Here is a 14,647-nt window from a genome sequence, read left to right as displayed (position 1 = left end):
ACATGCGTTATCATAGCGTAACTTTACTGCGTTCTTACAATACCATTATATGTGCATTATTACACACATGCCATGGTGCAGCGCAAATGTTGCACATAAACTCTATCTTAAGCAAATGTGCATTACTGACACCTGCAGGTACAGGGAAGGTACTGCACTCCAAAAGAAAAGAAAACAGAATAAACGATTCTGATTGAATATATCTGAAATAAAATCTTTTAAACACGCCACAGACCTATTAACGCGACCAGTTCAGGTACCGTTCTGATTCTCTGGGTGTCCAGGCTATATGAGAAGATACAGGAGCTACACATTTACAAGTGACGCGATACGTGGAAATCCTTTCAGAGCAGTTTGTGGTCTGATGCTTCAAAGCATTTTCAAAGCCTTTTTCTATTATTTATCTTTAAAGCTATGAAAACGTGATGACTGTTCGGCGGCTGGTAAATCAGCCCCGTGTTTGGGCCACTCCCATTCGGAGACGCTGTGCTGGGTTCAGCTAGAGGTATGTAAAAAAAAAAAAAAAAAAAGATTAAGGCATCATTAAGCTGAAACCAGCGGAGGACGGAGAGAGGCTCACGCACACGCTACTACTGCATCTGCTTATACACCAGACAGACATATTATACAGGGGAGCGCTCAGTGCATACTAACAGGACACCAACAGAGAGGTAGGGATGGAGTAGGGATTGGTGAGGACTGATCCAAGCAGCTGGTGTTAGAGTCCCGGCTTGTGTCCCATCTGGGGCGGAATGAAGTTACTCTGGACAAAATGTATTATTCAGAACCATTTATCACCATTTCAGGATCATCGTCCTTTATAAGCTGGGAACTGCGTCCATGTGGAACACGTTCTCATAAGAACCAAGGCCTTCTACATATATACTAGGAAGCCCCAAACCCCGCAGATAGGACCCATGAATGCACTGTTCAGTGTGACCCTGACATCCCCCGGTAACTGTAAGATCCCCCATCACACACAGCTCGTCTCTAGGATAGTGTACCCCTGAGACTGTAGTCATTAGAGGAACGGTGTCGTCACTGACACTGCCTGGTGTAAGGATCAACCAATCAGCTAACACTTAATGGTAAAAAACAATCAAATACAATACAGACAATGGGTGAAATGTAATAGGACGAGAGGTTCAGAAAGTGAGAGATTTGGTGAGAAATCTTCAATCTTTTCAAAGCGGCAATCATTTACACTGCAATATCAAACTGGTTTTGCAGTGTAGATGATTGCCGCTTTAAAAAAAAACAACTGGAGATTTCTTACCAAATCTCTCACTTCCTGAACCTCTCACCCTATTACATTTCATCCTAAAATGCAAAAATTACAAGAAGTTGAACTTTGCAGACTAAGGGCCTTATTCAGGCCTGCAGGGGTGGTGCCCAGCACCGGGCAAGGACGGCCCGTACGTCAGGTTCTGAAGGCACATTTATATAGTGTGAGCGCTTTGCTTAGCAGAAAAACTCTCGGACATGACCGGAAGCCCCTTGACTACGAAGCCAGGCACATAGCAGCCATGAACCAAGTCGCAGTGACCCAGACGCACCTGCGTTTTCTGGCACGCTCCCATAAACCGCTGTATCCCCGCTGGGACTTAAACTACAACGGTGGGGCGGTCACAGTTTGTGTTCGCGAATGTGCACATGGAAAGATGTCCGAAAGCTGGGATCTGTAATTTGTGGACATTTGCGTACGGGTCTGACGCTACCACATCACGATGTCGACTGACCTTAGGTCGACGTAATGACTCCTTAGGCTCTTAACCAGGCCCTACATACAGTAAATGACACATTATCCGATAGAACGATGAAACAACATGAATTATAATAATGTAGTATTGGTCTGAGGAGGAAGGAATTCTGGGTAAGTTCTGACCACAGAGGTCACAGAAAAGTCTGAAGTAGCTAAAATAGGAAGCAGAATAATAGTGCGGACTATTCCCGGCTCCTGACCCACCCAGCAATGCTTCGGCCATTGTCTGCGGGATACGGGGCTATTCCTGCCGCGGGAGGAAATAATCCATGGCGCTGCAGCAGCGAGGTGGAGGGAGATAAGAATATTACATACACGACGTATAACTCTCTGAGTGCTGAAGGTGCTGTGAGCAATCCTCAGAATACCCGCTAACAATGCCCGCGCCGCTCACAGCGACTGCCCTCGTAATATAAATACACATACAGCCGCGTCGCTGTGAGCGATCCCCAGAGTATCCGCTAACAATGCCCGCGCCGCTCACAGCGACTGCCCTCGTAGTATAAATACACATACAGCCGCGTCGCTGTGAGCGATCCCCAGAATATCCGCTAACAATGCCCGCGCCGCTCACAGCGACTGCCCTCGTAGTATAAATACACATACAGCCGCGTCGTTGGAGTTCAGTTACATATTGCACCAGCAATGTTGGCACTCAAAGGGTTAAATACATGCAGGAGTCTATGTAATAAGACTTTGATCAAATGTAGAGATAAAGTAGCAGCCAATCTGCTCCTAACTGCCACGGCACAGGCTGTGTTTGAAAAATGAGAGTTAGGAGCAGATTCGCTTGTACTTTATCTCTCTCCACTCTGTCCCAAGGCTTGGTACATCTGCCCTACAGTCTGGGGTATGTGAAATGTCGGAGTTGGACAGCAATATATTATTCTACTCGGTGATGCACAAATACACACACACACACACACAGACACACACACACACACATATATATATATATATTACACACACACACACATATATTACACACACACACATTATTGTATAGCATTGGCTTTACAGTCCCTTTACCGCCCGAAGCTCCCATTGGCCACAAGCTGTTTGTAGCCACACCCACTTCCTCATTGGAGCGGTACAGCAGCCCCTACAGGACATGGTCACTAGACAGACAAGCATTAGGTTGACATGCATCAAGGTCGACAGTCAAAAGGTTGACATGGGGGTTTTAACCTTTTTTTTTTAGCCGACATGTGCCGACAGTTGTTATTTCATGCCCTACCATCCACTAGGGCGTGGTGGGAGAATAAAATAGTGTGCCCGAAGCATGGCGAACACAGTGAGCCATGCAAGGAAACACGGTTCTATGTTTTGGGGACAAAAAATAGTGAAAAACCCCACGTCAACCTTTTTGACGGTTGACGTTCCCCAATGGCAACCTAATGACCCTGTCGACCTAACCCCATGTCGACTTAATTGGTGTCTACCCAATGCTCCGTACCCGCCCCCACATCAGAGCAGGTGTATAGTGCAGAGCGTCCTCACCTCACACAGCTCCAGTCTCTGAGCTACGGCTTCCAGACACTCCAGCCCGGTGCTGTCCACAGAGAGGTTGCACTCGATCTCCGATGAGTTCAGCAGCCGGATCCGGCTGACGAAACAGCTCTTGCTCAGGACGTTGTATCGCTTGGTCCTCCGCAGTTTGATCAGTTTGAATGGCATCGCGTGGAACGTGGCTGCGGTCGCCCCCAAGGGCAGACCCTCACTTTATTTTGGCTTTGAATCTCCCCCCACACACTAGTGTTGTCCTCCAAGGGGCCGGGAGGTGGTCCATACCCGGGGCACTCTACCAGACGCTACCTACAAAACAAAAAGTGCACAGAGTGGGCATTAGCACCTACAACATGTCACAACACAACAGCCAAAGTCCCTCACACCGCACTAACTCCTGTGATCAGCGGAGCAGCACACACCCCCCCCCCCCCCCCCACATACACACACACAGCACTAACTCCTATAATCAGCCGAGCAAGCCCCCCCCCACACACACACACACACTAACTCCTGTGATCAGCGGAGGCCCCCCCCCCCACACACACACACAGACCGCACTAACTCCTGTGATCAGCAGAGTAGTCCCCTCCCCACACACACACAGCACTAACTCCTGTGATCAGCAGAGCAGTCCCCCTCCCCACACACAGCACTAACTCCTATAATCAGCAGAGCAAGCCACCCCCCCCCACACACACACACACACCGCACTAACTCCTGTGATCAGCGGAGCCCCTCCCCCACACACACACACACACAGACCGCACTAACTCCTGTGATCAGCAGAGCAGAACCCCCCCCCCCACACACACACACCGCACTAACTCCTATGATCAGCGGAGCCCCCCCTCCCCCACACACACACACCGCACTAACTCCTGTGATCAGCAGAGTAGCCCCCTCCCCACACACACACAGCACTAACTCCTGTGATCAGCAAAGTAGCCCCCTCCCCACACACAGCACTAACTCCTGTGATCAGCAGAGCAGCCCCCCTCACACCGCACGAACTCCTGTGATCAGCAGAGCAGCACCCCCACACACACAACTCTAACTCCTGTGACCAGCAGAGCAGCACCCCCCCCCCCACACACACCACACTAACTCCTGTGATCAGCAGAGCAGCCCCCACACACACCGCACTAACTACTGTAATCAGCAGAGCAAGCCCCCACACACACCGCACTAACTCCTGTGATCAGCAGAGCAGCCCCCACACACACCGCACTAACTACTGTAATCAGCAGAGCAAGCCCCCACACACACCGCACTAACTCCTGTGATCAGCAGAGTAGCCCCCTCCCCACACACACACACAGCACTAACTCCTGTGATCAGCAGAACAGCCCCACACACACCGCACTAACTCCTGTGATCAGCAGAGTAGCCCCCTCCCCACACACACACACAGCACTAACTCCTGTGATCAGCAGAACAGCCCCACACACACCGCACTAACTCAAGTGATCAGCAGAGCAGCCCCCCCACACACAGCACTAACTCCTGTGATCAGCAGAGCAGCCCCCCCCACACACAGCACTAACTCCTGTGATCAGCAGAGCAACCCCCCCCACACACAGCACTAACTCCTGTGATCAGCAGAGCAGCCCCACACACACACACCGCAGTAACAGCCCCACACACACACCGCACTAACTTCTGTGATCAGCAGAGCAGCCCCCACACACACACACACCGCACTAACTTCTGTGATCAGCAGAGCACCCACACACACACACCGCACTAACTTCTGTGATCAGCAGAGCAGCCCCCACACACACACTGCACTAACTCTTGTGATCAGCAGAGCAGCCCCCCCCCCACACTGACCGCACATAATATCTTTATGGTTGCTATAGTGACGTACAGGAAAAAGGAAAAAAGAAGTGAATAGTCATAGATCAGGAATGATAGACAGCGTCAACAATAGTCCGGCTCTAGGCTGGCAGTTACATGTCCAACAAATATAAATTTTATTATATACTTTAAATCTTTCTATTTATATATTTATCACCAGTTATTTATATAATCGCACACATTTCACAGCGCTGTACAGAGTTTATTATCACAAGTTAGTTATATAGCGCACACATATTCCGCAGTGCTGTACAGAGATTATTATCACAAGTTAGTTATATAGCGCACACAGATTCCACAGCGCTGTACAGAGACTATTATTACCAGTTATTATATAGCGCACACATATTCCGCAGTGCTGTACAGAGACTATTATTACCAGTTATTATATAGCGCACACATATTCCGCAGTGCTGTACAGAGACTATTATTACCAGTTATTTATATATCGCACACATATTCCGCAGCGATGTACAGAGAATATTATTACCAGTTATTATATAGCGCACACATATTCCGCAGCGCTGTACAGAGACTATTATTACCAGTTATTATATAGCGCACACATATTCCACAGCACTGTACAGAGACTAATATTACCAGTTATTATATAGCGCACATATATTCCGCAGCGCTGTACAGAGAATATTATTACCAGTTATTATATAGCGCACACATATTCCACAGCACTGTACAGAGATTATTATTACCAATTATTATATAGTGCACACATATTCCGCAGCGCTGTATAGAGATTATTGTCACAAGTTAGTTATATAGCGCACACATATTCCACAGCGCTGTACAGAGACTATTATCACCAGTTATTATATAGCGCACACATATTCCACAGCGCTGTACAGAGATTATTATCACCAGTTAGTTATATAGCGCACACATATTCCACAGCACTGTACAGAGACTATTATCACCAGTTATTATATAGCGCACACATATTCCGCAGCGCTGTACAGAGATTATTATCACCAGTTATTTATATAGCGCACACATATTCCACAGCGCTGTACAGAGACTATTATTACCAGTTATTATATAGCGCACACATATTCCGTAGCGCTGTACAGAGACTGTTATTACCAGTTATTATATAGCGCACACAGATTCCGCAGCGCTGTACAGAGACTATTATTTCCAGTTATTATATAGCACACACATATTCCGCAGCGCTGTACAGAGAATATTATTACAAGTTATTATATAGCATACACATATTCTGCAGCGCTGTACAGAGACTATTATTACCAGTTATTATATAGCGCACACATATTCCACAGCACTGTACAGAGACTAATATTACCAGTTATTATATAGCGCACATATATTTCGCAGCGCTGTACAGAGAATATTATTACCAGTTATTATATAGCGCACACATATTCCGCAGAGCTGTACAGAGACTATTATTACCAGTTATATAGCGCACACATATTCCGCAGCGCTGTACAGAGACTATTATTACCAGTTATTATATAGCGCACACATATTCCGCAGCACTGTACAGACTATTATTACCAGTTATTATATAGTGCACTCATATTCCGCAGCACTGTACAGAGACTATTATTACAAGTTATTATATAGCGCACTCATATTCCGCAGCACTGTACAGAGACTATTATTACCAGTTATTATATAGCGCACACATCTTCCGCAGCGCTGTACAGAGAATATTATTACCAGTTATTATATAGCGCACACATATTCCGCAGCGCTGTACAGAGAATATTATTACCAGTTATTTATATATCGCACACATATTCCGTAGCGATGTACAGAGAATATTATTACCAGTTATTATATAGCGCACACATATTCCGCAGCGCTGTACAGAGACTATTATTACCAGTTATTATATAGCGCACACATATTCCACAGCACTGTACAGAGACTAATATTACCAGTTATTATATAGCGCACATATATTCCGCAGCGCTGTACAGAGAATATTATTACCAGTTATTATATAGCGCACACATATTCCACAGCACTGTACAGAGATTATTATTACCAATTATTATATAGTGCACACATATTCCGCAGCGCTGTACAGAGATTATTGTCACAAGTTAGTTATATAGCGCACACATATTCCACAGCGCTGTACAGAGACTATTATCACCAGTTATTATATAGCGCACACATATTCCACAGCGCTGTACAGAGATTATTATCACCAGTTAGTTATATAGCGCACACATATTCCACAGCACTGTACAGAGACTATTATCACCAGTTATTATATAGCGCACACATATTCCGCAGCGCTGTACAGAGATTATTATCACCAGTTATTTATATAGCGCACACATATTCCACAGCGCTGTACAGAGATTATCATCACCAGTTAGTTATATAGCGCACACATATTCCACAGCGCTGTACAGAGACTATTATTACCAGTTATTATATAGCGCACACATATTCCGTAGCGCTGTACAGAGACTGTTATTACCAGTTATTATATAGCGCACACAGATTCCGCAGCGCTGTACAGAGACTATTATTTCCAGTTATTATATAGCACACACATATTCCGCAGCGCTGTACAGAGAATATTATTACAAGTTATTATATAGCATACACATATTCTGCAGCGCTGTACAGAGACTATTATTACCAGTTATTATATAGCGCACACATATTCCACAGCACTGTACAGAGACTAATATTACCAGTTATTATATAGCGCACATATATTTCGCAGCGCTGTACAGAGAATATTATTACCAGTTATTATATAGCGCACACATATTCCGCAGAGCTGTACAGAGACTATTATTACCAGTTATATAGCGCACACATATTCCGCAGCGCTGTACAGAGACTATTATTACCAGTTATTATATAGCGCACACATATTCCGCAGCACTGTACAGACTATTATTACCAGTTTTTATATAGTGCACTCATATTCCGCAGCACTGTACAGAGACTATTATTACAAGTTATTATATAGCGCACTCATATTCCGCAGCACTGTACAGAGACTATTATTACCAGTTATTATATAGCACACACATATTCCACAGCGCTGTACAGAGACTATTATTACCAGTTATTATATAGCGCACACATCTTCCGCAGCGCTGTACAGAGAATATTATTACCAGTTATTATATAGCGCACACATATTCCGCAGCGCTGTACAGAGAATATTATTACCAGTTATTATATAGCGCACACATATTCCGCAGCGCTGCGCACACATATTCCACAGCGCTGTACAGAGAATATTATTACCAGTTATTATATAGTGCACACATATTCCACAGCGCTGTACAGAGAATATTATTACAAGTTATTATATAGTGCACACATATTCCCCAGCGCTGTACAGAGATTCTTACCAGTTATTATATAGCGCACACATATTCCGCAGCGCTGTACAGAGACTATTATTACCAGTTATTATATAGTGCACACATATTCCGCAGCGCTGTACAGACAATTATTACCAGTTATTTATATAGCGCACACATATTCCCCAGCACTGTACAGAGACTATTATTACCAGTTATTATATAGCGCACACATATTCCACAGCGCTGTACAGAGATTATTATTACCAGTTATTATATAGCGCAAACATATTCCACAGCGCTGTACAGAAACTATTACCAGTTATTATATAGCACACATATTCCGCAGCGCTGTACAGAGATTATTATTACCAGTTATTATATAGCGCACATATTCCGCATCGCTGTAAAGACAATATTATTACCAGTTATTATATAGCGCACACATATTCCGCAGCGCTGTACAGAGACTATTATAACCAGTTATTTATATAGCGCACACATATTCTGCAGCACTGTACAGAGAATATTATTACCAGTTATTATATAGCGCACACATATTCCGCAGCGCTGTACATACACTATTATTACCAGTTATTATATAGCGCACACATATTCCGCAGCGCTGTACATATACTATTATTACCAGTTATTATATAGCGCACAATTATTCCACAGCGCTGTACAGAGACTATTATTACCAGTAATTATATAGCGCACACATATTCCGCAGCGCTGTGCAGATAATATTATCACCAGTTATTGTATAGCACACACATATCCCGCAGCGCTGTACAGATAATATTATCACCAGTTATTGTATAGCACACACATATCCCGCAGCGCTGTACAGATAATATTATCACCAGTTATTATATAGCGCACACATATCCCACAGAGCGGTACAGAGAATATTATTACCAGTTATTATATATCGCACACATATTCTGCAGCGCTGTACAGAGACTATTATTACCAGTTATTATATAGCGCACACTTATTCCACAGCGCTGTACAGAGACTAATATTACCAGTTATTTATATAGTGCACACATATTCCGCAGCGCTGTAGAGACTATTATTACCAGTTATTATATAGCGCACACATATTCCAAAGCGCTGTACAGAGAATATTACCAGTTATTTATATAGGGCACACATATTCCGCAGCGCAGTGCAGAGAATATTATTACTAGTTATTTATATAGTGCACACATGTTCCACAGCGCTGTACAGAGATTATTATTACCAGTTATTATATAGCGCACACATATTCCACAGCGCTGTACAGAGAATATTACCAGTTATTTATATAGGGCACACATATTCCGCAGCGCTGTACAGAGAATATTACCAGTTATTTATATAGCGCACACATATTCCACAGCGCTGTACAGAGACTATTATTACCAGTTATATTATATAGCGCACACATATTCCGCAGCACTGTACAGAGAATATTATTACCAGTTATTTATATAGCGCACACATATTCTGCAGCGCTGTACAGAGAATATTACCAGTTATTTATATAGGGCACACATATTCCACAGCGCTGTACAGAGACAATTATTACCAGTTATTTATATAGCGCACACATATTCCGCAGCGATGTACAGAGACTATTATTACCAGTTATTATATAGCGCACACATATTCCGCAGCGCTGTACAGAGAATATTATTACCAGTTATTATATATCGCACACATATTCCGCAGCGCAGTACAGAGACTATTATTACCAGTTATTAATATAGTGCACACATATTCCTCAGCGCTGTACAGAGAATATTATTACCAGTTATTATATAGCGCACACATATTCCGCAGCACGGTACAGATAATATTATTACCAGTTATTTATATAGCGCACACATATTCCGCAGCGCTGTACAGAGACTATTATTACCAGTTATTATATAGCACACACATAGTCCACAGCGCTGTACAGAGATTATTAGATCAGTCCTTGCCCCAGTGGAGCTTACAATCTATATTCCCTACCACTTGTACACCACACACAGACATGTAGGGTTAATTTGTTGGGAGCCAATTAGCCTACCAGTATATTTTTGGATTGTGGGAGTACCCGGAGTACAGGGATGGAATATACAAACTCCGCACAGTTAGGGCCATGGTGGGAATAGAACCCATGACCTCAGTGCTGTGAGGCAGTAATGCTAACCATTACACCATCCGTACTGCCCCGTATATATAACACATGGTGGGGATAGAACCCATGACCTCAGCCCTGTGAGGCAGTAATGCTAACCAATACACCATCCGTACTGCCCCGTATATATAACACATGGTGGGAATAGAACCCATGACCTCAGCGATGTGAGGCAGTAATGCTATAACCATTACACTATCCGTGCTGCCCCGTATATATAGAAGCCATGACCTCAGTGCTGTGAGGCAGTGATCTAACCATTACACCATCCGTACTGCCCTGTATATGTAACACATGGTGGGAATAGAACCCATGACCTCAGTGCTGTGAGGCAGTAATGCTATAACCATTACACCATCCGTACTGCCCCGTATATATAACACATGGTAGGGATAGAACCCATGACCTTAGCGCTGTGAGGCAGTAATGTAACCATTACACCGTCCGTACTGCCCCGTATATATAACACATGGTGGGGATAGAACCCATGACCTCAGTGCTGTGAGGCAGTAATGTAACCATTACACTGTCCGTACTGCCCCGTATATATAACACATGGTGGGGATAGAACCCATGACCTCAGTGCTATGAGGCAGTAATGCTAACCATTACACCATCCGTACTGCCCCGTATATATAACACATGGTGGGGATAGAACCCATGACCTCAGTGCTGTGAGGCAGTAATGCTAACCATTACACCATCCGTACTGCCCTGTATATATAACACATGGTGGGATAGAACCCATGACCTCAGCGCTGTGGGGCAGTAATATAACCATTACACCGTCCGTACTGCCCTGTATATATAACACATGGTGGGAATAGAACCCATGACCTCAGTGCTGTGAGGCAGTAATGTAACCATTACACCATCCGTACTGCCCCATATATATAACACATGGTGGGGATAGAACCCATGACCTCAGTGCTGTGAGGCAGTAATACTAACCATTACACCATCCGTACTGCCCTGTATATATAACACATGGTGGGGATAGAACCCATGACCTCAGTGCTGTGAGGCAGTAATGTAACCATTACACCATCCGTACTGCCCTGTATATATAACACATGGTGGGGATAGAACCCACGACCTCAGCGCTGTGAGGCAGTAATGTAACCATTACACTGTCCGTACTGCCCCGTATATATAACACATGGTGGGGATAGAACCCATGACCTCAGTGCTATGAGGCAGTAATGCTAACCATTACACCATCCGTACTGCCCCGTATATATAACACATGGTGGGGATAGAACCCATGACCTCAGTGCTGTGAGGCAGTAATGCTAACCATTACACCATCCGTACAGCCCCGTATATATAACACATGGTGGGGATAGAACCCATGACCTCAGTGCTGTGAGGCAGTAATGCTAACCATTACACCATCCGTACTGCCCTGTATATATAACACATGGTGGGATAGAACCCATGACCTCAGCGCTGTGGGGCAGTAATGTAACCATTACACCGTCCGTACTGCCCTGTATATATAACACATGGTGGGAATAGAACCCATGACCTCAGTGCTGTGAGGCAGTAATGTAACCATTATACCATCCGTACTGCCCTGTATATATAACACATGGTGGGAATAGAACCCATGACCTCAGTGCTGTGAGGCAGTAATGTAACCATTACACCATCCGTACTGCCCTGTATATATAACACATGGTGGGGATAGAACCCATGACCTCAGTGCTGTGAGGCAGTAATGTAACCATTACACCATCCGTACTGCCCTGTATATATAACACATGGTGGGGATAGAACCCACGACCTCAGCGCTGTGAGGCAGTAATATAACCATTACACCATCCGTACTGCCCTGTATATATAACACATGGTGGGGATAGAACCCATGACCTCAGTGCTGTGAGGCAGTAATGCTAACCATTACACCATCCGTACTGCCCTGTATATATAACACATGGTGGTGATAGAACCCATGACCTCAGCACTGTGAGGCAGTAATGCTAACCATTACACCGTCCGTGCTGCCCAATGCATCTTGTGTCCAATGACAAACACACTTGACGAACGAAGGGGAGGTGGTAAATCTTAATAAGACAAATCTTAACCTTAATAAACAAACTAAATCTGTGAATGCCGACAGCGGAGAACCGATTGCGATGTATAATCGATAGCAAGTGAGACAATCCTGATTTCCTGATTTGGCAGCACCCAGCCTGGTCTTATCCCTGTGTTTGTCTCCTGGTGTCAGGTGAATTTAGTACATTCCCATAAATCCCTCTTACAGAAGGAACATTGCTAGAAGTAGCGGCAGTGCAGGGTGACTGGGGCGAGAGGCATGTGCCGCGTAGTCACTACAGGCGCGCTGCCAGTGAGCGGGCATCTTACCACACTATACCAGACACGTCTCACCAGTCACACACGGAAGGTTCTGGGGGGAATAACACGTGAGTATGACACAGACATCCCAATGTCCGCATTAACCATTCGCTCCACAGGTCCTTTAACACAAGGTTCTGGAATTCACAGAGAAAGCGGTTGTTAAATATTCACATTTCTAGAAATATTTTCCAGAATGAATCGCTGGCAGGAACTCAATCGAGCGCTAAATTATAGACACTGGACGAGCAAAAACCATACAGTCCCTCCGAAGCTCTACTCAATGGGGGTGTTGACATGCCAAAGGTCGACATGTTTTTCCTGTTTTTTTTTTCTTTGAAAGCTACTTGTACTTACTTCACGATTCAAGCGGGCATGGTTAGATTATAAGTGTGCCAAGCGCAGGGAGGCACCGCGCCTGAATCATGCAAGGGGATGCGGCAACCTACATCAACATAGACACACCAAAAAACACAACTACATTTTATATGTCGTCACTTTGACCGTGCCAGCGTAACGAATGTTGGCATTTTGAACAGGTCGGTATTTGGACTGTCTGCCAATGCTTGTCAGTATTTTGAATGTTGGGAAATCGCACTGAACCCACCCGGATGTCTGACCGTGTCTAAGCGGTCAATAGGTCAACGCCAAAAGGTCATTATGATCCAAGCCGACTTGATTTTTTTCATGTTTCTTTTTTCAGTTTTTCCTTTAATATCCACTTGGACGTTGGACAGGAACAGAAAAAGCATGGCGAGCGAAGCGTGAAATTTGAGGGTACGCGCTACACTGTTGGGTGTCTACATGGTCAGGTGTCGATCATTTGACTGTATCCAGGTTCTGTAGACATTGTAAACCAGAACCCAGTCCTAGAAGAAGTCATTAACTTACCATGTCAACATTCAGGGCCACGTCGACACCAAGCATTGAAAGAAGCCATTTACCAAATGTAACGAGTCCTCTCCTGCTCTGTATTGTATATAGAATTTCTGGCACATGAGAGCGGAGAAGTCCGTGTAAATGATGCGGAACGAGCGCTTGTTTCAGGGAAAGTTGGCAAGTGGCTGGTACGTGTCTGTGCCCAGCGTAAAGTGGGCACCGATGATACGGACCCATATTACGGTCGTATATTACGCCATCTCGCTGCCACCTCTGCACCAGCAAAATAGGAGGGGGTGCAGGTGCGTCCAAGTACGTCCCATACGCAGCTTCCGGGCTGATGAGTGCAAATTTTCTGATAACATGCTGCATTCATCTTGCCATCACACTTGACCAAGTTTCCAGTGCCTTTGTAGCGAACACATCCCCAAAACATCAGCGAATTACCTCCGTGTTTCTCAGTAGGAATGGTGTACCTTTCATCACAGGCCTTGTTGACTCCTCTCCAAATGTAACATTTATGGTTGTGGCCAAAAAGTAAAATTTTGGTCTCATCACTCATGGTGACTTTGTTCCAGAAGTTTTGAGTCTCTGTGCTGTTTGGAGTACTGTAAGCGGGATGCTTCGTGGCATTTGCTTAGTTATGGCTTTCTTCTGGCGACTCGACCATGCAGCCCATTTTTATTCAAATGCCTCCTTATTGTGCATCTGGAAACAACCAGACCACTTTATTTCAGAGAGTCCTGTATTTCAGCCGAAGTTATTTGTGGATTTTTCTTTGCATCCCGA

At 44.7% G+C, this 14,647-nt stretch overlaps 1 protein-coding gene across 3 annotated transcripts in view; it reads right to left on the bottom strand.

Annotated features, from left to right (window-relative positions):
• PTPN14 (protein tyrosine phosphatase non-receptor type 14) overlaps positions 1-14,647 on the bottom strand; it is a 116,642-nt gene that overhangs the window by 48,626 nt on the left and 53,369 nt on the right. For all 3 annotated transcript variants that reach the window (XM_083175173.1, XM_083175172.1, XM_083175174.1), the window contains exon 2: positions 3,263-3,577. In XM_083175173.1, the coding sequence (XP_083031299.1) occupies positions 3,263-3,439 (177 nt within the window). In that variant the 5' untranslated portion in view covers positions 3,440-3,577. The remainder of the gene's footprint in view (positions 1-3,262; positions 3,578-14,647) is intronic.

This window comes from Crinia signifera, chromosome 3 (assembly GCF_055691185.1).
Source record: "Crinia signifera chromosome 3, ASM5569118v1, whole genome shotgun sequence".
In the NCBI taxonomy this organism is placed as follows: domain Eukaryota; kingdom Metazoa; phylum Chordata; class Amphibia; order Anura; family Myobatrachidae; genus Crinia; species Crinia signifera.
The sequence above is the reverse complement of the archived record's forward strand: the minus strand, read 5'-3'. Positions and strand labels throughout refer to the sequence as shown.